We start from the raw sequence: 26,647 nt of genomic DNA, 5'->3' as shown, positions 1-26,647 counted from the left end.
GAGAGGAGAGGAGAGGAGAGGAGAGAGAGAGGAAAGGAAGGGAGGGAGAGAAAGAGGGGGAAAGGGAAGGAGGTAGAGGAGAGAGAGGGGAGAAGAGGGAAGAAGGGAGAGAGAGGAGAGAGAAAGGAGAAGAAAGGAGAGAAGGGGGAGAGGGAGGGAGAGAAAGAAGGGAAGGGAGGGAGAGAAAAAGAGAGGAGAGAGAAAGGAGAGAGGGGAGAGAAAGAGAGGGAGAGGAAGGGAGAGAGAAAGGAGAGAGAGAGGAGGGAGATGGGGAGAGAGAGGAGAGAGATGGGGGAGAGAGAGGAGAGAGATGGGGGAGAGAGAGGAGAGAGATGGGGGAGAGAGACAGACAGACACACACACACAGAGAGAGAGAGAGAGAGAGAGAGAGAGAGAGAGAGAGCACTCCAGTGTTTCTGTGTATTACAGGGGTGTCTGTTACTGTCTTGCTGCTGTGACAGAACATCTGACAACTTGAGAAAGGATGGGTTTATTTTAGCTCACAGTTCAAGGCTACTGTCCACCCAAGGCAGCAAGAGGCAGCTGGTCATTTTGTATCTGCAGTGAAGAAGCAGTGGGGCAGATGCTGGTTCTCAGCAGCAGGAAGACTGGCCCAAAAGAAGGATTGTTCAGGAAACCCCAGCAGTCTTACCCACTCTGTAAAAGCTGCCTCTTGACAGTCTCTTTAATGCTAAGCTACAAAACGGTCAGTTTATAAGTTTAACCCCCGTGCACCAAATGCCTGAGGATACACAGCTCCTTCTTCCCGAACTTTGCTTCATCTCAGAGGGGAATTATGTCTTCACAGATCTCTGCTCCCTGTAGAGTCAGCTTTGCTTTGTCGGCATTCCCTAACAAAGCCACACGACGTTATGAATCCTCTAGGACCCATCAAACGTTACCTCTGCAGGGTTGCTTTTTAATCAAAGCCACCTCTTCCAGGACTTACTGAAACCTCACATTGCCTCTTACATCCAGAGATGGCAGAACAACGGCTTAGTCTAGCTGCAACTAAAGAGGACTCAGAGATAGAGGCCAGAGCTGCCAGGGGAGTGTTTCATCTCCCACTAGAGAGAAAGCAGAGCAAGAGGGGGGAAAAAGCTGATGACTGTGTTTCTCGTCTTTTTTTCCTTCCTCAACACTTTCAAGTTTGTCAACAAAATGAAAACAGAACGGAGGAAAGGCTTGCAAATCTAGTCTTCAGATTCTACACATCAACACACTATCATGCTTTTGCTTGTGTGCATGGTATCAATTTGGTACTTCTTGTGGCTCTCACATAAGGGTAAATGCTTATCTTAAAACTCGTGGGAAGGTGGCGGTAGATCAATTGTATGTTAACATAATACATTTATTTGAGCATGTCTGTTTTCCAGAACAAAAGTGGGGAATGAGAAGGGTTGTCTTTCTTTTCACTTGCTGGGCAAGTCTTACTTCTCAAAGTGTTTGTTTAGTGTGTACGTCTCTCTGTGTGTATACACCCAGGCCACTGTGCATATGCAGAGGTCAGAGGGCACCTTGTAGGAGTTGGTTCTCTCCTTCTACCTGGGGTCCTGGGGTTTGAACTTATCAGGCTGGGCAGCAGGCATCCACACACTGAGCCATCTTCCTGGCAAACTTCTTTAAAGCACAGTTTCCATTTACATTTGATCTGTTGTCAGATGTTTGCATAAGAGTACATGAAGAAACCCCAACTTTATAGAAATATATGATTGGAAAAGATCAAACTGTTTGAATGGCCTCTGGAAATAATTGTAGCTATTTGTTTTTTATCTTACACCAAAGCCCAGTAAGCAGGAGCTCCTTCAAGGCTTCTCTTGGTGCAGACCATGGAACTCTGTTGACTTTTCATGGCTTAGCACGGGAGGATCCCGGTTCGTATGTTATGTTGTTGCTGCACATTTACTTAAGATGATATTTTTGTTGCTGTTTTTGAGACAGGGTCTCACTATGTAGCATCAGCTGACCAGGCTACTCTGAAACTCACAGACATCCACCTGCCTCTGCCTTCCAAAGTGGTGTTATTAATGGCACTCACTGTCCCCCTTGCTATTCGAGCATAATTTTGTTAACAGCATACATTTGGTCATTTTGAAAAATGATTCATTGAATTATGCAGGTCTTTTAAATTGGGCACATTTCATCACACAATATTAGGAAATAAAAAAAGAACATCAAATTGGCTCCCAGAGCCAAATACAAGTTTTCCAAAATTGTAGTTTTCACTTGAAACCCTGAATTTTATCCTTGGCAACAAATGCAGTTGGCTCTCCCTCCCTCCCTCCCTCCCTCCCTCCCTCTCTCTCTCTCTCAATCTCTCTCTCTCTCTCAATCTCTCTCTCAGAAAATATCTGCCAAAGACCTAAGCCTAAATAACCATAATTTTCCCATCAGTCAGTCATTTTTTTCCCCCAAATATGGAATTTCATGGAGGGAAAAGCAGGTAGTTTAGCTCACAACTCAGTAGCACAGGGCTTTCTTTGGAGACACCCAGTGGGCATAGGCTTGCAATGGAAGCACGCACTTCTTATATTTTTAGGATACAAAAATAGCCTTCATAATCTGAGAGTTAACAAAATATATCTTTTCTCAAATCATCCTCACCACCATCATCATCTTCACTTAGGGTATTTTAAAGTGTAGCTAACATTTTCTTTCACTATGTGTGGGTGGTACTCATGGTGATAGTGGAGAACTGTCCTGACTGGTCCTTGGACTTCAGTGGGGTTACACCTGTAGTGTGCACACCCTTGTGGTTGTGCAGCCGTCACCACAGTGGAAAAGACTTGTCTGCTCTTATCGCTTTTATTAATTTGAAATCATTTTGAAGTTGCTAGCATGATCTCTGTGGGCTGGCTTGACCCTGCCTGACCTTCATGCTGTGAGAACACTGGCTCTGGCTTTAAGATGAGAGATACTGGTTTTCAGATTTAGATGGCCTGAGTTTGAGTTTGGATCTCACAGGCTCTGGTGTGAGCTGAGGGCCTCTCTGAGTCCCAGGTGCTCATCTGTTAAGTGGTAATAATACCCTGAAGGGTCTTACAGGACTAAGAAGAGGTATGGATGCTAGCACTCAGTATATACTGGCTGCTGCTCTTACTAGGTGCTACCAGATCCCCAGTGTAGTTAGTTCATCTGAAGATGTTCTAGAACATGGAGTCTATAGAATCTGGACCATCTATGTGAGAAGAATCAGATCCAAGATCTGTCACCAAAGGCTGTGAGCCTGACTTGCTGCTACCACTTTCATAAGTTAAATCATTGGTTTGACTTCAGTATTCATTGAGTCTTGTGGCAAACAAAACAGTGGTTAGCACAGTCTAGAATATTCTCTCCTCTTGGCTGAACAGTGCCGATGAGTAAATTGTGTCTAGTCTATGCTGTGCAAATGGAAATAACCAACACTTGTTTACTTTGGGCTTAGGCACTTTTCTAAGTGCTGTACAGGTATTAATTAGTCACACAATGCTGTCTGTAATCAGCCACACTGACAACCCTTATCGTATAGCTGTGTTAACTGGGATTCAGAGAAGTTAAGTAATATGTTCAGAGTCACTTGGCCATATTGGTTGAACTTGGATTTGACCCCAAGTCATGTTGTAGCACAAGTCTGTATTAGTTACTTGTAACAGAGACAACTTAAACACAAAGCTATATTTGGGCTTATAGTTTCAGAGGGTTCAGCCTAGCATATCAGAGACAGTGTAGTGGGGTAGTACAGTTCCTATTATAATAGGTCAGGAAGTAACAGGAAGTTGTCAGGGGTAGTGTGCCCTTGAGGATCCACCCCCAGGAACCTACTTCCTTCAGTTAGGCCACACCTCCCGAAATCTCTACAAACAGTGCTGCCACTTGGGAACCAAGTATCTCAGACCTGAGTCTATGTTGGACAGTTCGGATCCAAATGAACCTGTGGGGGCCACTGCGGATCCAAACCATAATTGATTAGATTCTCTTGTTGTTTCCTTTGATTTTCTTTTTCAAGTTTATTTGAGACAAAATCTTCCTATGTAGTCTTGGCTGGCTCAGAACTCACTATATAGCCCAGACTGGCCTTCAATTTTCTGCTGTCACCCTGCCTCTGCTGTTGGGATTACAGTTATGTACCACCACACCCTATGTAAGATTGAATTCTTAGGTTCTGGCTGATGTTGAAGAAGCAGGACAAAGGGTATTTTCTGGTTTTCTCAGGCCCAAGTATTGAAGTTGACCTGTTTTAAAATTTGAAGAAAGCTTTGAATCAATCAGAAAATACGGACATTGTATCAGAAAGCCCAAATGCAGGTGTAAATGTATGCACAGAGTGATTTTGAGAAATGAGATGAGTGTTGGGAGATGCCATTTGAATGTTTTTCTCTGAGTGACTCAGAGACTGTGTTTTTGAAACCACAAAGAGAAGAAGATAGCCTTAGAAATCAACTTGACTCTGTGCTGGACACCATCTACAGTCAGCCGTGGTCACTTGAGTTGTGTTTCAAAGTCTGACTCTATTGCTGGAATACAGAAAATGTTGGTGTCTCTACAGATCCACTCTCTCATGGGATGCATGTTGGGATGTTTCTTTCTTTCTTTTTTTTTTTTTTTTAACAGCTGAAGCTGGAGCCTAGGGCCGTGTGCATGCCAGGCATGTACTGCCTATGAGCGACCCTTTTTCTCTTCTGACTCTTTTTCTTCATGATATTTTAACTCTTTCTTTGACAGTTTCATACACATTTTCAACATGTCTTGATCATGTATGTGTTTATCTATTCTCCCATCTCCTACCTGATTAAAGAAACTCATGACAGGTTACAATGTGGAGATTGACTAGACTGCACTCACTCAGAGTTCAGGGATCTTTGCAAAAGAGGGAGCAGAGTGAATGAAGGACGGGAAGGGTGTTGCCAGACAATGTCTTCTGGTCATGGCATGGCCACTGTACTCACCAATGCATAGCAGCTGTGGCGACCTACACAAGATCTACACAAGGTCAAGTTATAGTGAATCTTAATAATGAAAAAGAAACGATACAATTGACAGACGTGGTGAGTAGAGATGAGGACCCTGGACATTTTCATTCTGTAAAGTGGGAAGCTAAGACATTCTGCCCAATGTGGGTGGGAAAGAAATGAAGATTTGTGTTGTTTTTAAAAATTAGAGAGCTAATCAATACAGAGACTGGAATGAGCTGGATAAATCCTTACCTATCGTGGCAGGAAGTCAATAGGTTATAAATCAAGAAATAGAGAGATGAACATATGATTTAGAGATATGGGAATAAACACAGGGAGTATCAAATCAGAAATGGCTTTTTTAAAAAGCCATTTCTGTGGCTCTGGGAGTTGAGTCTTATAGAAATTGTCAAATTGTAATGACAAAGGATTGTCATTACAAACCTTTCTTTATATTGGATTTTAAATTTTGATGGAGATTAAGTGTCTTAATAAGTTGAAAGATATCTTAGTTACTTTTCTATTGCTGTAATAAGACACTATGACCAAGGCAACTTAAAGGAAAAAAGAATTTATTGGGGCTTATAGTTTCAGAGGTTTAGAGTCTGTGGCTATCACGACTGGGAGCGTGGCAGCTAGGTGCTATAGCAGTTGCTGAGTCATCACAGTTCGATCCACAAGCACAAGGCAGAGAAAGTGAAACGGAAATGGTGTGAACTTTGGAAGCCTCAAAGCCCACTCCCAGTGACATGCCTCCTCGGACAAGGCCATACCTACTAATCATTCCCAAACAGTCCAACAATTGGAGACCAAGCATTCAAATATATGAGCCTATGGTGGGTATTCTTATTCAAACCATCACATAAGATAGATCTTGGAAGGCTTTTGAGTAAATCAAGAACAACATGAACTTGAAGAGAAAAATGTTCTCTCTGTTAAGTGTTGACAAATGACTCAGTAAAGCAGCAAATCAGATAAATGCTACCTATTAGCCATTTAACAACATATGAATGACAATAGTTTGAACAAAGGGACAGGGGAGAGATTGTTGGCTGGTTTTGTTTCATACTGAGATCTGTTTTTGTGTTAAGTTTACATCCTTCAAAGTGTTTTAAGAAAAACATAAAGGCTATGGGCATAGTTTGGTGGTAGAGAACACCTTGAGTTTGATTCTCAGCACTGCAGAACAAGATCAAAGGCATGCACCAGGGAAAATTCTACTCAAAAGAATGTAAGAAAAACCACTATCTAGGATTTTGAAAAAGTTTAACCGTGAAAAAGAGGAACTGGATATGGCCATGTACAACTGCAGTCCCAAAACTCGGGAAACTAAGGCAGGAAGATCTCAAGTTTGGAGCCAGCCTGGACTGTAAAGTCAGGTCAAGGCCAGCTAGAGATAGAGTGTGACTCTGTTGCAAACAATGAAGTGCACATACACACACACACCTACACACACACACACACACACATACACACATAGACACATACACACACAAACACATAGACACATACACACACAAACACATAGACACACACACAAACACATAGACACATACACACACAAACACATAGACACCTACACACACACACAAACACATACACACAGGCATGCACACACATGTACACACACATACACACATATACACACATGCACACATACACACAAACACATACACACACAGGCATGCACACACATGTACACACACATACACACATATACACACATGCACACATACACACAGGTATGCATGAATGCACACACAGACACAGACACAGACACAGACACATGCACCTTTGGGGCATGCCTTCATGGGGAAGACCATGCTTTCCTGTTCTCACTGCCCTCTGCTTAGCTGTAAGAACCCAGGAGCTCTGATCATTTATATCTCCAGCCAGCACTGGACAGGTCAGTCCTCGGTGCACTCTATACAGTTCTTTCTGTGTACTTGGCATATGTGCTTTGAGCACCTAGTGAGGCCAGTCACTTTGAAGACTCACAGCCCTAAGAACATTTCCATGACAACCCGACATTGACTAATCCAGGAACTACTCCTCTTAGCAGCAGGAACTCCACCCACTGCTTGCCTCTTCAGCAGTATCTTCAAGACACAGCTGTGAGCAAAGACAAGAACCTGACCTTCCTTATGCTCTGCCGCATGCATCCTCTGGACATGGCATGGTGTCTAGCACACTGTGGCAGCTTGAGAAGCGCTTGCAGAATGAGGAACCCAGGCTGAGGGTCCCTCTGCTTGGAAACCACTTAGCTTGCATCTCTTGTTGGATTTCTAGGCTGAGCAGGGGACCCGCATGGGAGGAAAAGCCAGTTGGAGCTGAATAGGACTAGGGGCTCAATGGAGAGAATCTGTGTGTTAGGCAGAAGTTACTCAGCGGAAAGATTGGTTCTAAGCACTTTGAGAGGTTCACTAAGTACTCAACGTTTCTCAATGATGTTACTTGTATGATTTTCCCCCACATAAGAAATAAAATGAAAAAAAGCCAAATTAAAAAAAAAAGAAATAAAATGATGAAAATAAGGGATCATAGGCTTGTCTTCAGAGAAAGGGAAGAAGGAAGACAGTTCTGAGATGTTACTCTGTTGTGCCTGCCACAGGAAAGAGTTGGGGTGGTGGGTTGTGCAGGACGGGCAACCGTTTTGAAGACTAGACTTAGTGTTCTGCTCTAACAAAAATCTAGAGACCCTGGGGCAAAGTGCAGCAAATGATACCACTGAGAAGACCCAGAGCGTGTACGAGAGCCTGGGTTCAATTCCCAGTACCTGGAGTAGGAGAGAGAGGGAAGAAGATGAGCAGGAAAGAGGAAGAAATGGGTTGAAAGGGAAGGAAGAAGGAGAGAGAGAGAAAAAGAAAGGGGAAGAGGGAGAGGAGGGGAGGAGAGAGGAAAAGGAAGTAAAAGGAAGTGAAAGGAGGAGGGAGAAGTGGGAGGAGAGCTAAAGAGGAATAGGGAGGAGGGGAGAGAAGATGAGAGGAAAGAGGAGTGAATGGGAGGAACAGGAAGGAGGATGGACGACGATCGGTGATGGTTTAAGCACATTCCACTCCTTCCTAGGCTCTGAATCCAGGCCCTGTGTGAGCTGTACTCCAACACTCCACATTAATCTGCTTCTGTCCTTCTCGACCCCCCTCTCAGCCCCACTGGACTCGTTGAGAACAGGCACAGATCCCCCTCAGCCTTGCAGTTGCTGTTGCTTCCACCTGTGATGCCATTCCTCACAGAGCCAATGGCTTGGTTCCTCACTACCTTTCCACTTTGAACTCCATGTCACCTTCTCAGTGAAGCCCACCTTAATTACAGTATACAAAACTTCACACACACAAGCCCACAGCACTCTTCCCTGGCATACCTCCCCAAGGTTAGGACTGGATTCTTTTTTTCTTAAGCCAAAAGAGGTGTCCTTAACAGCAGATTCCCGGGACTATAGCTGGAAATTCATCTATGGTGTTCCTGACAGAGGCATCGGAGCTGATTTCCATAGTTTCAGACTTTATTATTCTAGGCCTGCCATCTCCCTCTGCTCAAGAATGAAGCTATAACTTGAGAGAGATTGAGAGAGAGAGAGAGAGAGAGAGAGAGAGAGAGTAGAAAGGGGCCATCACAGTCCCACATGGCACACCTTTGACTCCAGCTAACGCCATTACCTCTTGATACAGTTTTTTTTTTTCTTTTTTGCTAAAGTCTTAGAGCATTTTGACCACAGACAGACTCCTCTTTGGTAAAAAAGTAACACGTTGGAAAGAAAGAAGTAAGAACGACTTTATAATACAAATGTTAAAGCATAAATAAATAGCTAATAAATAGCTATTTGGTTCTGTGTCCTGCACTTTTCAAGGAGTTAGGAGGATCTGTTTTAAATGTGCGTCTGTGGTGACTCCTTTGAACTAACGTCCATGAGGGATGGGAGAGTTTTTGTAATGGATAAGGTAGTGGGAGGTCCCTCCATAGCTACTCATGATTTCTGGAATATTGCTTTAATTTAATAAGTATGTATCATTGTATTTCTAGGACAGAAATGCACGACTCCAAACAGCAGATGCTACAGAATGCAGAGTGGTAGCAGTGCCAGCCCCTACATGTGCAGGTAACAACTACAAGGAGAAACTCAGGCATGGAGGACAGAAACAGTGTCTGCTGGGTGTGTATGCAATATGTCCACACAGCATGGATTTACTTTCCTTTTTCCCTTCCCCAAGTTTGCACCCAGAGTATTGCACCCAGAGTATTGGGAGAGCTTGAGGAGGAGACCGTGTGTGTGTGTGTGTGTGTGTGTGTGTGTGTGTGTGTGTGTGTGCGCGCGCGCGCGCGGGGGGGAGTTGTGTTATATCCAAGGACAACACAGAGGACAGCAGACAATGGCAAAGAGATCACAGAGTCAGGAGAGCCATGCCTCTCAGACTGAGGGCTTCTGGATTGTGAGACCTAATGGCTGGAATTCTACAGGTACTATAAAGAGGGCAGTTCATAGGCACTTCAGAATCAAACATATAGGGCCGAAGAGACAGCAAAACAGGCAAAGTGCTTTCTGTACAAGCAAGAGGACTTGTGCTCAGACTCCCAGTGGCCACATGAAATTGGAACACCATGGTGTGTGCCTGTAACCCTAACACTGATCGTGAGGAGTGGAATGGACAGGAGGATCCTGGAGCTTGCTGGCCAGTCAGTCAGTCTAATAAAACTGTTCAGCCACTGAACAGTTAGCATAGGCACACTAGAAGCTTAAGCTAATCAAATTACCCTCCAGCCTTCAATGAACTTATTGCATTTTTTGGTGAGTGTATACTACACGCTGGGCTCTGGGGCTAAGCTGGTGGTTCCTGGAAATGGGTAGCCAGGGTTCTTGGATGATGTTTCTTCTAACGTTCAAATTAAATGCAAAAATGATGATGTTAAGACTTGCCTACCCTTTGTCTTATCCAAGCTGTCCGTTTTTGGCTCACTCTTGCCCAGAATCAGTAAGAATAGAGCTTGGTGATATATTGGTCTCCTGTCTGGTGTTCTTCTAAGATGGCTGAACTCCTGTAAGCGCTTTGTGAGAAGCTGGCCAAAAGCTGATTTCTGCCTGACAGTGCATTTAAAGCTCAAAGGAGTCAAATCAGTGATGTGCCCAAAGTTTAATCCTCAGTAAAGGCGACAGTCATAAATCTAACAGTATCCCCAATTTAGCAAGCCTCAAGGTCCAGTGTGGAAGCAGTGGGAGGAGGCTCATAGCTTGTGCCCTGCATAGGGTCAGCTTCCTTGTGCTTCTTACTTCCAAAAGCTCCCTGCTTCCTTTTAAAGGCAAATGGCATTGGATCTATGGAGGGAAGTTTCTTCATAGCCCAGTACTATGTTGTTGAAACCCTGTGAGTTTTTAAAACCTTTGCTTCTTGGCATTGCCTTCTGGATTTACAATCAAAATTGGTGTCTCTTAACGTTATGTTCATATGTGCACATGTGCATATGCTCACGAGTGTGCACACTCACACACAGAGGTGTGGGTGTGGTAGCCAGAGGTTGGTGTCAAGGTATCCTTCTTTACCATTCTTTCTCCAATTTTTTTTTTTTTTGGAAGCAGGGTCTCTCATGGAACCTGGGTCTCACTAATTCTGCAAGACTAGCTGACCAGTGAGTCACAGGACTTTCCTGTGCCTACCCCCAACACAGGTATTACTGATTTGCACCACCACTCATGGCTTTTTTTTTTTTTTTTTTTTTTACATGGTGCTGTGGGTCCAAACCCAGGTCCTCATGCTTGAGCCTCAGGCACTTTGCTGACCGGGCCACATCCCCATCCCTAGCATTAAGACTGCTCATGATATTTGCAGCTATTGGATGGTTGTGTGCTAGTGGCTGACCTTAGGCTTTCCCTGTTGCCTCTGTTGTCTTGCTGGGGGCACAGAAAGGCTATCAGTAGACTGGCTTTTAGGATAATCAGATGATCTTGTTTATGCTGTGTATCCAAGTGCCTGGCACATAATTAATGAAGACAGTAGATGGGAGAACAAGAATCCCATCTCTGTATGGAAGTCTAGAAAACAGAGGTAATGGTAATATCTGTTTTCTGAAGAAGTCATGAGAACCAAGTGATACTTGTTAAATGCTTGAGTAGAACACTGCTGAAATACTGTATGTCTGCTGTTAAGCAGATAAATAAACAAACATTCAGGGGGTGGCTAGGAAAATGAGCACACAGCCTGACACAATAATAGTAACATGGCATATGGAAGGTGATTGCTCAGTGTCAGCTGCTATTTGTATTGCTTTCCTGTGACCGCCTTCAAGGATTGCCATAGTTCAGTCTCCTGCTCCTTTCCTGGAAGCATGTGGATCCCACAGGCTTGCCAACAGCATCCCACCCAATTACCAATATCAGGAGGAGGGAGCACGTGTTCCTTGGAGATAGGCTCCTTTGTGTGACCCAGGATATAGGACCACGGGTAAATCTGCCTTGCAGAGCTGTCTAGGAGGGGAGTACTTCTAGATACAGCTGGGACATGTGCCTGATTTGAGGGTAAATGCTGGTCACCCCTTGAAATCTCTTCATCTGCATAGATGTTAAAACTTCTAGTAGCTCCCCCTTTTGAGGAGGCAATAGAGCCTTGTTTCCCAATGACAGCAATCCCGTGCTCTTTAAGGATCCATGTCTAGAGCACTAAGAGAGAAGAGACCAACACTTCTCCTACTTAGCTCATTGTTGTCAGTGCTTGTCTGGCTAATGCCTGAGTGGTAAGACCCTATATTTGGCTTTCTTATGAAGGCACACGCATCTATTGGAGGGCCTTAGGGTCCCTTCCCTGTAACGCTCTTCCTTGATGTGAAATGACTAACTGGACTGTGCTTGCCCATCTCACCTTGGCTCCTACCACTGGCTGAGCCTCATGCTGCTGAGTCTTCAGTTGCCAACCCAGTACCCTGTAACTATTTTTTTTAAAGATTTTTCTACTTTTTAAAAAAGATTTATTTATTTTATCTATGTGAGTACACTGTTGCTCTCTTCAGACACACCAGAAGAAGGCATTGGACCTCATTGCAGACAGTTGTGAGCCACCATGTGGTTGCTGGGAATTGAACTCAGGACCGCTGGAAGAGCAGTCAATGCTCTTAACCACTGAGTCATCTCTTCAGCATTCCTGTAATTATTTTTAAAGCCTCTTCTTCTAGTATATAGATTCAGGTCTGCATGAAAGAACATGATTGAGTTGGGGGCTGACATATAGTCCCCTGTTGGACCTCAAGTTTGGAGAACTCAGGTAATGTGACTTCTTCAAAGCATTGTGCAGATGAGCCAAGGGCTTTTCAGCCAATGAACATCTTTCTCCAGTAAGATGCCCAAGCTTCCATCAACTTACAGAACCTCATTATCCTAAATAGGTTGCTTCATTGTCATGCACTCTTTCAACATGTTTTTTTTCCCTCTCGACCTCCTTGCTGAGGTCAACACATGTACAAATGTGTAGCCATACTGCCTGAAATGTAGCCAAACCAGAGGTGAAATACTAGCCTCTCTTTTCACTACATTTCCTTGCATGTTTTGAAAGATTCTTCTTGGAGCCCAAGGTAACTCACTGAAGGACCACACTCACTGGAAGGAAGGAACACTGCCATAAGAAAGCTAATTTACCATCTTAAAGCAAATTAATTCTCTCTGACATGAATGAACAATGGCCAACATATTATTAACATATTATTAACAGAACCACAGAAACTGCAAAGGAAGAGGTTGAAAAAGGCTTGCTGCTCTTAGGTACCACACTTCACATCTGAAATGCCTCTGGACATATCCTGAATGTGTGATCTGCAGCAGGATGCACCATTTGGAGAGTCCTTGGTGTGTTTAGATCTTTGGCTTGCAGAACTAGTTCACTAGAGGAGGCCTTTGAAGGCACTCACTAGTTCCTGGTTCCTGCCATGTTATTTCCTGTCATCTGTGATGTGCACAATTGTTCTCTGCCATTTGTTTTCACTGCCCCAATGTTTTTCCCAAATGCCCGGGCCAAGCAATGACTGACAGATCGAATGCTCTGAAACTGTGTTCCAAAATAAGCCTTTTCTCCCTTAAGTTGCTTCTGTCTGGCATCATTTTGGTGATTAGCATTTGCACAGTGATCCACCCGCTAAGGAAACAACCAGGGGTTTAGCCATCCCCAAGATTCCACACCCACTGATGGATGGGACTCAGGTAAGACCCCAGACCTCTGCTGTTGCACCATACTCTTGGAGCTGTTACTAAAGATGAGATTGTTTCTAGTAGAAGAATGCGTCTCTTAGAGTGTCCAGGGCAAGGGAAAAGAAATCAGTCCTGAGACTCTTTTAAAGCTTCCGTTAAACACTTCTCATTTGGAAGTGCTTCCATATTGCAAAGTATAACTTTCAAACTATTACAAGCACATTTCTCCTAACGTACTTAGTTGGCTGATGTCAAGTTTTACTCAACTCAACAGTAAGAATTCAACTCAACCGGTGGAATCCTAAGACTGGTTTAACAGAGGAAGTAATTTTTTTCCAGTAACAAAATCCTGAAATAAGACTGTAAAGTTAAATGAAAAAAAAAAAAAACTGACCAACTTGCTGGAGAGCTTAAGCCGCTATATCTGGGGGTACCTTTTTCTACTGACCAGGTATCATTTGCACTGCTCCTGAATAAACATTTAGGTTCACTTCCACAATTTTTGAACTAAATGAACATACAGTTACTGGATCTGAGTGCATTTCTCAACACACAGTACCAAATCATTGACCAGTCTTGGAATGTGGGTGAGCAGTCTTTCTTGTACTCCAGAGCATACAGTTTCAAGGGATGAAACCAACAGAGGGATTTCCCAGGTATTTACTGTCTGTGATGGAACCACAGAACAAGGAGCAGAATGCTGTCTGAGGTAGAAAGAAGATGCCTGAGATCACATCTGGGATTGAGATGTTGTTGATCAATGAGTTGAGCACAAATGGACAGTTTCCATGGTTGGATCAGGGTCATGACCCAAGGTGTATAATTGGAGTGTAGGGGTCAGGTGCATCCTATTTTCTATCTGGATACCATTTACTACCTGTGGAAGTGACTGGGCATCTGAGCATTAAGTTTTCTACCAGCTAGATCAGTTACTTCTATACTGTGGTACCCAAAATATCCAACAGGCTTTACTCTTTCCTTCATGGATTTGAGGAAGTCCTGGGAGGCCTCAAGAATGGGTGGGGTGGCTTCAGAAGTGGTGGGGAGCTTAGGTTTCTGTTCTGACCTCTACGACCTACCCAATCCTAACTCAACCCACAGGCACAGCAGAGGCCACTTGCTTGCATCCAGCCTTATGACTCTGGCCCACTTTCTTCTTCCTTTTGACTCTTGAGTTTATGGGTGAGGACGAAGAATGGAAAGAACCAGAAAGGTCAGGAGTAGAAAATCAAGAAGTGCTCTCATTTGTTCTGTGCTATGGGTTAGATAAGATGACGTGTGAGATCTAAGAATGAAGAAGTGGCTGTCTCTAAGCTCTAAGGACACAGACAGTGTAAGATCCTGGTACCTACAGAGGTTGCATTCTGTCAGTCAATATAAGATAGGAAAAGTGTGCATTGATGTATCTGAAGGCGTCTAGCACAGGGCTTGGCACAAAGGACATAGTCAATAATCCCCCTCCTTTGTCTCCTTCTCAACTGCATCTTTGCAGCTTTCCTGAAAGATTCTGAACACATAAATAAAGCTGGAAGCCCATCTGGCTGAAAAAAAATCAGCCATCTGCAGATTTGGAAATATGGGGGAACTTCTAATGGCTGGCTAATTTTTTTCAGTTTTCAGCCAGATGTTTGGTGTCATTCAGGCCCATCTGCAGTAGAAACAGCAGTTTATTGAACTTCCTTTCCTCGGTTTGAAGTTCCCTAAGTTTTAATCCTGAGTAAGCTTTCTTTTCTTAATATCCAAAGACTTTTGAATGAGTTATACAGAGTAATTCATGAACTGAATATGAAAATAGAAATTTGCTTTCAAAGGCCAGTTAGGTAATTTTTAGGGTTCAAAACTGGCAACCTATGGACAAAATAAAGCTACAATGTAAGTAGTTTGGGCAAGTCCATGTTTTTAAAGGGTAAACTATTCGCTTGTATTTTAAAATTCAAATGATTTGAATGCTTGATTTTTCCTTGATCTTTATTCTTTCTATGTTTGTCCATATGGTATATATGTATGTATGCACCTATAGCTACATGTGTTTTTGTACCTGTGTGTGCATTCATGAGTGCACAAGTATGTATGTGCACACACAGTGACAAGAGTCTGTAGTTGGGTGTCTTCTTTGGTTGTTCTCTATATGCTGAGTCAGGGCCTCTCACCTGAACCTCAAATATCCTAATTCAGCCAGTCTAAGTATCCAGATTGCTCAGAAAAATCTGTGTTTGCCACAATGACTTAGCACTTACGTGGTGGAGGGATCTCAATCCTGGTCCATACATTTGTGTAACAAGCATTTAACCTATTGAGCCATCCCCCTGCCCCATGCTTGCCTCTTCTTTACCTGACCTATTGTTTGTGCTGCTTTCCTTCCTCGGACCTCAGTTCTCTCAGTCCTAAGGTAAGAACGTTAGATTGATACACATTTCCCCAGAGTCAAACTCAATTCAAGCCAGATGACAGTCGTTCTTTAGATGTTCTCTCCAGCTTGGTAGAGCCCCCACTACGATCTACTGCCACAAACATTGAGAATAAAGTCTGGTCATCACATGTCTCCCTACATGTACTGTTGAGTATGAAATGCTTTCTTTATACTTTCATGCATACTTGCATGCTTTCATGCATGTAAGTTCATGCATGACCTGGATTGGCCACATGAACTTACTATTTCTTAGCCTCATCTGAAGTTCTTAGAGCTGATTAAACTGAGGTCCAAGGGAGAAAAGCAGCATGAACAGTTTACATGACTCTTAGGGACAAAAATGTGATTAGCACCCAGGGTTCTTTGTTGCTAGGCTAGTGGCTTCTCCACCATCTACATGCACTGCCTTGTTCGGATCTAGGGCTTTATTTTATTTAATTTTTTTTTAAATGAGAGAGAAGTCTACTGAACACATTCTCATTCAAATTCACACACTGCCTTTGAAAACATGCAGCAGGTTGGGACTTTGTGAATGCCTTGCCTGCTTTCCAGATAATGAGTCAGGCAATCGCTTGGGTTTCTCGCTGTGGGTGTCTCTGCATAGGTTGATTGGTTTCTCATTCAAAGTGCATCTTTTGCTGCTCTGAGTTTGTTCTTGTCTGGTGGCTCCTGCATCTCTTCCATCGATGCACAGATAAGCTGAAGGTTTTCAGATCTGCCACTTCTGAATGGAAAAAACCATGTGTCTGGGCATTCTCACAAGTCAGTGTTTGTACCGGCAGCAAATCAGCTGCTAGAGCATGAACTCAGGCTCTCTAGCAACGGTCTGAGAAGCTTCAAGTCTTAGACTACATAAGACCTGCAAAGTTGAGGTGTATGACCTTGGGCAAATTATGGAATGTCTCCCAGCCTCAGTTTCCCAATCTACAAGGTGAGGGTTTTGATAGTTCCTGCACCTCTGAGCTCCTCTGAAGATGAAAAACCCAATTGTTAAAAAAAATTGAAACCGGTACTACAACATAGCAAGGGCTGAGTATAAGTGACACTGTGCAGAGTCATAGGGTGACAAGACACAAGAAAGCATCTCTTGTGAGTGCTGTGGTCCTCATGAGCATTCAGAGTCATCCCCAGGGTCACTGTAAACATTCATTACAAACAAACATGTTGGCACTAACATCATAATTTCTTGAAGGACTTTTAGAAAATTTAGATTCCAGGGATGTACCATAGACCTAGAGGCCTGGAATGTAGTTGTGAAGTCTGATAATCTATTTTTAAAAACCTATTCATGAGATTCCAGTGGCTAGCCAAGTTTGGGATATATATATTAGATTTGAATACTTCTGCTGTTAGGGGACTCATTATTGCTTCAAGCCTCTTACCCCACGCTGGTTAGTTATTTATATTTAGGTAAAACACCGACCCCCTTGAGGCCACAAAGAACATTTCAAATCTCTCTTCCAAATGACAGCCTTTCATAAGTTTGCATACAGCTGTCATGTCCCTCCTGAGTATTTCCTTATTTGGGGCAAAATATTCACATTGTCTCATGGCTCTTAACGTATGAAAAAAGAACTCTTCTAAATTATGTGTAAGGAAAAAATGATTTAAAATACTCCTTACATAGGTTCTTTGGTGTTTAGAAAACCAGAAGATGAGAATGTTGCTATTCTGAGACAGACAGGAGCTAGTGAATAGAAATGGCTATCTATCTTCATCCTTACAGAGGATGGAGATCCTAGAATATATGCTGTCTGTTGCATGTGTCTTCCCATGCAGAAAACAGAGGTTCCTGCAAATTTATTGAGCACCTGATGTGTTCAACCCATTAAAAAGAATCTTCGCTTCATATTTTCGCCAGGCCCATCTAGATGGTAAAAACTTTTCAGGTTCATAATGGTTTATGTATCTTTCCGAATGGAATGCTTTAGAACATGAGACTTAGCTGAGAAAAACTATAGGAAGGCTCCAACAAGTTTTCTCAAAAGAACTGACTAGCCCAAGAACACATCTCCAGTCCTTCTAATTCTTCCCCAATTTCCTTTCTCAGTTACCCGACTGAAGCCATGGAACACTCAGTTGGGGCTTTGGTCCCAGGCATGAACTGTAGGCCCAGAGCAGCATGTTGAAGAGAGGAGGAAATGCTCTTTATGCAGGATTGAAGAAAGGTTCAGGAAATGTAGGCCCTGATTTTATCCTGACAGACATTTAAATAAATGAGGCAGGGTGAAGAATGTCAGTATCAGTGTTTAATTTTACATTTCTAGAATATTTCCAAGAGGCAGAATGACTATAAATGACCAAACCTGATGTACTTCTGTATGGTTTTTAGCTGGGGAAGAACCTGTTTTTTTTTTTTTAATGCCACTTATGTAGGCATCATCTTATATACCAATCACAGCATTGCAAAACTGATTCGATTCATAATTGCCAACACAGCAAAGGGAATGGTGGAAATTCTCCAAGGTGAATGACTTCATGCTAGCCGACTGCAAATGGTCAGAAATAACCACATTTTAGAATTTCTGTCAGTTTACTGGCTGCAGTGTACACTTCAGTAGTTCTAACTCAAGACTATTGATTCTGAATCAGTCATTTCTTGGGTTAACTGAGAGTTTAAAGGGACAAATCTCTTAGCTAAGAGTATAGAGACCATTTGCGGCAGTACTTGGTGATTTCTGACTTCACATGAAGTAGCCCTTTCCCTCCTGGGTTTCCCACCAGTTGCAAATCTGTGTTGGAAACAGAATCGACTGTAGTGGCGCTATAGGCAGGAGAGTTCAGAGCGTCAGGACGTGGGAAGGAGGCCAGAGAATGATGCAATATTACACTAGCAAGTGATGTCATAGCATTAGTTCCCAAGTCATTTACATAAATGCGAGTTCCCAAGAAACCCTGAGAAATGCCACAGGGAATGCAGGGGGAGGAACCAAGGGAGATTGAGGGGAGGAAGCCTGTATTTTCCTGACTATCACTGTGATAAACTTCACTGACTTCCTGGAAGCCAGAGAAACAGCAAAAATCAACCAAGCAGACAAAATCCCTTCTTAGTGGCCCTTTAATCTAGTGGCTCCCTTAGGTAGCAGGTTCACAAAGCTTTGATTTTCTTCATTATTTTTTCACTCCTTGTGATACCCAGGTAATGTCCACTGAAACTGACAGTCACTTTTCAAGTGGCGAAGCAAGTTTACTAGTGACATAGGCTACCTAAGAGCTCCACATTCTAAAAATGGCCTGCCCACCTCATTATAATTTAGAACAAATCCTCTAATTTTTAAAATTAGAAGCAATGAGATGCAATTCTCAGAGTCAGTCTTATCTAAATGTCAAGGAAATACATTTGCTGGTGATGGGCGTGATTTATGAATGAAGTCAGGTGGATAGCAAACACCAAGACTTCAGTTTTATTTTGAGCCTAAATAATGAAACACTTATTCATAAAGACATTTTCTTTAGATGTGAGGGTGTGGGGATTAGGGCTTACATATTGTTCCCTAGTATAAGTTAACAAAGGGAGTTCATGACCAAACACAGAAGAGGCTGGTCTGATTAAAAGATAAAAAACCAGATCAGAGTGCCCCAGGTTAGATCAGTCCCTCAGCACCTTCCTGTCTTCTCTCCTTCCATTCCTTAATAATCCCCATTCACCAAAATGTAATTAATCAAATCCAAAGTCTCCTTCTATAGACAGAGATCCAAGCAGTGCACAACATGCTCAGAGTCTCGGGATTAGAGGCTTTCTCAACTGCAGAAGGTGTTTAAGAGTGTTACAAAATCACATCACATTTGGCATAGACCAAAAACAATCAACAAGACCCAACCCTTCCATCCACACAGCACCAGCCTCCGTGGAAGCATAGTCTGGATCCTCACACATTTCCAACAACAACTTAAACTATTTTTCTTCCCCTCCATTGCCTCTATTTCCCACCCAACACATGTCAGGACATTAGAAGCAGATCATTCAGAGCCAGTGAGAGGAATTTGCAAGTACCTTCCAAGCAGCAGGTCCTCCACAGCCCGGAGTGGGTCATTACTTCTTCATTCTTCCTGCTGGTTTCATTGTCACTTGTAGATTTAGTCCTGCACACACCTCTGGAATATAGCCAGTAGTCCGTGCCCACTGCAATGGTCATTAAACTAAAAGCTGCGAAGGCTCCTACAGTAGTGATCAACATCTGGATACCTCTGTCACACATCCTCATAATTCTTCATGGTACTCTGAACGGCTGGGGGTTGGAGGGGTAGATTCAGTGACAGACGGGAGAATCACTCTGCAGCTGGGTAACCTAGGACGGCCTCTTCCAAAAATCCAGATCTCCTTTTGTCAGCATCCACGGGGACTTTGGGAAAGCTGGGATTTCCTGTCTTGAGCTCTCTCCAGTTCCCCGAGTCCTCTATGGCCCTCGGGAGGGTGCGGGCTCCAGGGGGTTGGTCCACATCACTGCCGCGGTCAGAGGATTCCTGGGTTGCTTTCATTCCTCAGGAGCTTGGTGAGGACTAGCGTTTGTGCAGGGCATGGCTTCGGAGCTTGGAGCTGCCAGCTTGGTTCGAGATGCGCCTGGTTTCTCACAGCCCCGGGAGACTCAAGGCAAAAGAAACCCAGAGAGGTCTGGTGTGTGAGCGTGTGAGCGTGTGTGCGTGTGTGTGCGTGTGTGAATGTGTGAGTGTGTACGCGTGTATGTATGCGTGCGTGTGTATGTGTGTGTGTTTGTGTGTGTGTGCGCGCGTGCGTGCGTGTGTGCGAGCGCGTGTGCTGGGGGTGAGGGCGGATGGCAAAAAATAGCTCTGCTGGGAGGCGAGTCGCTGAGAAGAGTGTTCACTGCTTCCCCAGCCTCCCAGGAAAGCTCTCCGCCTGCTCTCCACACCCCCGCGCAAACTGGAGAAAAGGGAGAGTCCTGGGGCGGGGGCCGGCCACTTGCGTCGGAGAGCTGAGGTCCGTGGTGCTGAACGGACAGCTCCTCTCCTGTAGCCCAGCCTCCCACTTCTCAAGGCCGGGTCGTTGGAGGTCCGTGGTGCTGAAGGGACAGCTCCCCTTGCCGCTGCACCGTTCCTCGTGGAGCTCCTAGTCTAGGAACTCCCGGGTGCTGAAGGGTCTCTTTCCTAACACTCTCCTAGTGCGTTCCTAGAGCCAGCCAGCCAGCTCAGCTCTGCGTACTCAAGCCCACAACCAAGCAAAGTTTCGGGAGCCCAGGGCAATCAGCATCAGGGCTCCAGGGCACTGCAGCACGGTGGATCCGGCTCCTCAGAGGGAAGGGTTAAGGACAAGGGCCCACAGCGCACTCTGGCGCGCGCGTTATCTCAGAGCCCACCCCACGCAGCATTCTCTAATCAACCCTCCTCCTCATCCCTGAGCCCAATGAGCCAGGCAACTTTGCTCTTTGCTGCAGGAGTCCACTAGGGAGACAGAAGCCGGGAAAGATCTAATCTTTTTAAAGGGATGGGAGACTGACTGGTTTGGGTGGGCAAAATGTTGTCTATGTGTATTTGTCTCAATTTCATTCCTCAGAAAACAAACCAATATGTCTACCCTCCTGTCTCCGGAGCTCAGATTTACACAGGAGACAGTGTGCTTACATCAGACCCAGAACCAGTCATATGTATACGTGAACATATACCTCTAAAGGGCTGAAGGGACTAAATGTACCTAAACTGTTGTTTACATATCAGGGACCATTGATGAAGGGATGTAAAGGTTTGGTCTCTGAATACACTTCTTAAATATTTTCACACTTTTACATTTGAGGGGGTGGTGAATTCAGGATGAGAGAGCATTGAAAACGTCAGCTTCTTTCCAAAGGCCCTGGTGCTGTTCATTTGTTAACATCTTCTAAGTCAGACCAGGAAGCAGGTGTAATTAGGTCTGGGCTCCTTGCTTGCCCAAAGCACAAATGTCATCACACACCTGTGAGTTCTTTCCCTCAGAAATAGCAAATGCTGAAAAGAACTGGCACAGACCAGCTTCCCGGTTCCATATGTTCTAGCATATAGATAAGGACACACACTACGTTGACTTCAGGCATTCCACCGAATTGCTCTGACCAGTTATTTTCTTGTGGGATGACAGGTAGTAACAGCCATTTGGATGCTTGGAATTGAGGCTGCATGAGCTATTTCTACAACCCATGAGATGTGCCCGCAACCAGCTGTCATATTTGAGTGTTATTTAACTGGACAAACATATAATGGAAGGGGATCACAGACATCTCCATTCCCCAGGATGCCATTTCTGGCTGTATGAGAGCTTCCATTCAGGTAACTGAGTAGGGGCAATATACTGAAGAAGTCTCAGACTTGGTTCACAACCTTTTTGTGACTTTGATATTTTTATTTTTATGTTAATGTCATTTGAAGATTTGGTTCTTAGTGTTATATATACATATGCGTGCACGTATAGGCTTATTTGTATAGTTGTGTTTATGTCTAAATGAGTACTATGGTTAATTTTTGTCATGATTTCTGAATGCCTATGAATTTGTTGCAGACATAAAGTAGATATGTGAGTGTATGTGTATGCATGCATGGTGCAGTTTGTAGGGTCATGTGATCGTGCTTTATATAAACACACAGCTGAATGTATGTATTATGTGTGCGTGTGAATATGCAGGTACAGTGTGGATTTGTCTGTTTATATGCATTGAGTTGTATATATGTATGTCACATTTATACTGACAATTTAACACATAACAAAATGAAATGCATTCTTAGGGCCAAGGCCATAACTAACAAGACTAGAAACACATGGAAGGCAACGGGGGAAAGATACATGTGCCTTCCTGTAAGGAGCGGGAAGAACAGTTCAAGGCCTTCCTAGGTTTTCTAACAAGTTTGAGACCAGCCTGAACGACATTAAGACCATTTCAAAAAAAAAAAAAGAAAGAAAGTTAGCAATCACTATTATTTGTATTAACAACAAAAATAATGGTGATCAAGAATGTCAATACTAATGTATAGAAAGAAAATATCTAATAAAAAATAAATAAAATAAGAAAAAAAAGGATGTCAATACTAATAACCGAGAAACAGATTTTCTGTATAAGAAAAAAAAATACCACGCCTAGAATGCCGAGATTACCGGTATAGCTTTCACACACAGCTTGATTGATAACTATCAATTTAAAAGGCCACATAGTAACATGAAGGTGAAGTTGGTCTTTCCTGGGAGGTTTTATAAGATAGGAGGATATTTTCTTCTCACTCTCAGAAGTTTAAATAATATGAAGTAACTAATAACAATCAAACAGACATTCCTTGATCTGTTTTATTCTTCTCTCACTCCAGCAGAGGTGGGAAAGGTGCACTCTGTAGCAAGGCAGTGATGGTGGGAGGGCTTTGGCCTTAGGGATAGTGTGCTCCATGACTCCATTTACCAGACGCACAGCAAAGCAACGGTAGCCCCAGATCCACATCCTCAGATTTGTAACAGAAAGCCACACATACTGGGTGTCTAGCTGATAGAACCAAGTACCCAGGTAGACCACTGAGAAGAACAGCCAAGTGCTCATGTGGACAAGGAAAACAGTCATACTCAGAAAGCAGAAGAGAAATGGCTGCAATGCCCAAGAATAGAGCTTTGTGCTGTAGCTTGGTGACATAGATCATCCTTGGTAACCTTTGTGCAAAGCCAAAGCTAATTTGAATGTGAGGGCATTTGGAACATGTCAGAGCACCTGACTGAAGTGAGAGCCAGAGGCAGGGAGCCCATCACTTAGATCCTAATAACTTCTCCTGGTTTACTATCGGGGAGGACCTCAGTCTTTCATTCAGTAACACCTGTAGGTGTGCACATGGGTGTGTGGAATCTGCTGCTGGGCCGAGAGAGAATCGCACATTCTCACCACTAGAGGGCTCTTTCATCGCAATTCAAAGCATCCTCTTAAGGAAATGGAGCCAGAGGCTTTCTCCCTGTTTGCCAAAGATCCTTTCTGACCCTGCTCATCTGGCAGGAGACTCAGAAGGCATTCTGACAGCTTTAAACCTGTGCGTCTTTCTCTTATTGAGACTTTTTTCTTCCACTGAACTCTTAGCTTGCCATTAACAGCCATAGTATATTTATTTGTGCCTTTTTTCATCTGTTAGGGTTCCACTTATGAAAGTATTGTTAACAGCTAATTCAATTGCATAATTTTTTTTGAGTGCCCACCATGTATAAGCCAGCCAGCTCTGCACTTGGGACAATGACGTAAGTCTCATTCTCCAAGGAGCAGGAGAAGCTATATCAGCGAGCACATTTTATCTGCAAGCGCCAGAAACTCACTGGAGCTCGCTTGAGAAAATGGGGAGTGTAGCATAGAAATATGGGGGATGTTTTGAGGAACCCAAAGCCAAAAATGAAATTAGAATTGAAATCAGAATCGGAATCTTGACGTAAAAGCCACTGAGATCCTTGATGGCTCCTGTGTTTCCCAGCTGTGCCTCCTTTTACGTTCTTAGGGAAAAAAAGGTTTTATCTTCTGTGTTGCACTCTCACTGTTAATAACACCTGACCTAAGCAGCTAGCAGGGTGGAGGTGGTGGTGTGTGATCTACTGGCTCCTGGATTCAGAGGTCTCAATCCATAATTCAGAGAGAGTGTGCTAGATCAGGGCAGCTCACACTATGGAAGACAGGAGGCAGAGAGGGAGGGAGGGAGCAGGAAGGAAGAGCTTATCCAAGAGCTTGGAAAAAAGGAAGAGATGAGGGAGAGTGAAGGGGCAGGGGAAGGTGAGTGCCCTCAGCCTATGGACTGCCTGAGAGCAGATCTTCTCCTTTAGGTTAATGTCTCTGGAAATGACCTCACTGATAAACCCAGTGATGGGGTTTATGAATCTCCCAGGTGCTTCTCTAGCCAATCAATTTGATAATCAAACTCAACTCTCACATCTTCTTTATAATTTGATTTTCAAGACAGGAGTTAGATTGAGCTCCAACTTAGAATATCCAGAATTGACAACCTAACTGGTTGAGCTTCTGTTGTGGTATTAAACTGTAACCAATCAGATGAGTTCAGAGGGAGGGGATCCTATGATACAGTCTAGCTAAGAGGGCTATGCCCTGTGAGCTGGGGAAGGGAGGTAGCACACAGTATCCCGACACTACAGATAGATGCCAAGACACATAGATTTGGCTCAAGGAAGCAGATATAGAATTTAAGCATCTTGTAAAAATGGCAAATGGGTTCTAGAGAGATGGCTCAGCAGTTAAGAGCACTGGCTGCTCTTCCAAGGTTCGATTCTCTGCAAACCCAAATGGCAGTTCACAACCATCTGTAACTCCACTCCCATGGAATCTGATGCTCTCTCTTCTGGCCTCTCTGGCCACCAGGCACGCACATGGTACATAGACATACATGCAGGTCAAACATCCATACACATTAAATGAGTAAGTAAATATTTAAATGTCAAAGATTGAATTGACATTATTCAATTACCATATCTAAAGCAGAAGAGGGTGTAGGGTGGAGTAAGTTAAAAGACAAACTGAGTGCCTGGGTGCAGAAAGACCAGGGGGTCTAGGGTAGCTGGAATTTCATCTCAGCTCTTTCTATCCTACTTGGTTTAAAATCTTATGCAAGCATATTTTGGTAAGTGTTCAAAGTTAATTAAAAACTGAATGCAAACAAGAAACAGCAAGCCACCAGTCCACTGTTCTCAGCCACCTCTTGATTTATCAGCACAGAAATGACAACTGTTTGGGTGAGCTATTCCTAATGCCTGGACTTCTTCTCTCTGCGATATCCTATTCACCAAAAATTTTCAGGGTGTGTGTAGTGCTGCCCACCTACATGGTCCAACAGTTAAAAGCACTTGCTGCCAAGTCTGATGACCCGAGTTTGGTCTCTGGGACTCACATGGAAGAGAGAAAGATCATCCTGCAAGTTGTCTTCTTATTTCCACATCCATGTCTTGGTAGGCATGTGCCGGATGTGCATATACACGTAAGTAAATAAACATAATAAAAAGTAAGTTTTAATTTACAGAAATTAAAATAAATACCTTGTGCTGAGCTCAAAAGAATGTCACAATCTCAGAGCATCCTTCCCTAATGGTGCTGTCTGAAGTATCATCCCATATTTCTCTCTCCCCTCTCACTCTGGGGTGTGTTTCCTCGCAGCATCTATCATTCCTGAGCACACAAACACTCAGATGCACAGATGTGTGATTTTGTTTGCCCACATCTTCCTGATGAGGATGTTGCTTCCTCTTGTTTACATCTACATTTCCTGGCCTCAGGCTGTTGCCCCGGATTTTGTAACTACTCAAAGAGCATTTGTTTAATCTATTATTTGAGTTAAGTAATGATTAAGCTTTACACCTGCAACAGGCGCCGTTGACTCAAGCAACAGGCATCTTGTTCTTGATCACCTGGAAATTCAGTCTAAAGGAGTGAACAGTAATAACTAGGAGAATAAGAGCACTTGTAGCAGATGTGGTTGGATGGATGCCCTTTGCCAAACTGGTATGTTTACATAATCCTCACCCTGAGCCACAAACCACAGATGCATCTCTGGGGACAACTTTTTTAGCTTATGGAAGCTGCCTTGCCTAAGGACTGGCATGTCCCTCAGGGGCAGCCTGCAACCTGAGGGCAGTAAATTCAGGAATGTAAAGCCATCTTGCCAGAAGAAGAAACAGTATGTTCCATGGTCATTCATGGATCACGGTAAGATTTAGATGTCACCAAGACCACATCCTTGTTTGCCTTTGACCACTTCTCCTATGGTTCTTAGACTCTAGAGTACATCAAATCACCTACAGTGGGGCTGGGGATGTAAGCTCAGTTGGTATACTGCTTGCCTAGTGTGTAGGAAGCCCTGGGTTCAATTCCCAACATTCCATGAGCCGGGCATGATGTTGTACACATGTAATCCAGCATTCTGGTGGTAGAGGAAGGAAGATTAGGAGTTCAAAGTCATCCTCAGCTATCCAGTTAAAGGCCAACCTGGGATGCATGAGACTCTCTCTCAAAACAAACTGTTCCTTTTTTTTTTATATTTTTATTACATATTTTCCTCAATTACATTTCCAATGCTATCCCAAAAGTCCCTCATAGCGCCCCCCACTTCCCTGCCCACCCATTCCCATTCTTTTGGCCCTGGCATTCCCCTATATTGGGGCATATAAAGTTTGCAAGTCCAATGGGCCTCTCTTTCCATTGATGGCTGACT

General features: G+C 43.6%; 1 protein-coding gene across 1 annotated transcript in view; it reads right to left on the bottom strand.

Annotated features, from left to right (window-relative positions):
• Nucleotides 1-20,324, bottom strand: part of Cacng3 (calcium voltage-gated channel auxiliary subunit gamma 3) — a 98,592-nt gene extending 78,268 nt beyond the window's left edge. Inside the window, exon 1 of the mRNA XM_021168202.2 lies at nt 19,497-20,324. Within this exon, the coding sequence (XP_021023861.1) occupies nt 19,497-19,707 (211 nt within the window). The 5' untranslated portion in view covers nt 19,708-20,324. The remainder of the gene's footprint in view (nt 1-19,496) is intronic.
• Nucleotides 20,325-26,647: the final 6,323 nt, after the last annotated feature.

This window comes from Mus caroli, chromosome 7, assembly GCF_900094665.2.
Source record: "Mus caroli chromosome 7, CAROLI_EIJ_v1.1, whole genome shotgun sequence".
Taxonomy (NCBI): Eukaryota; Metazoa; Chordata; class Mammalia; order Rodentia; family Muridae; genus Mus; species Mus caroli.
This window is presented reverse-complemented; position numbering and strand designations above follow the sequence as displayed.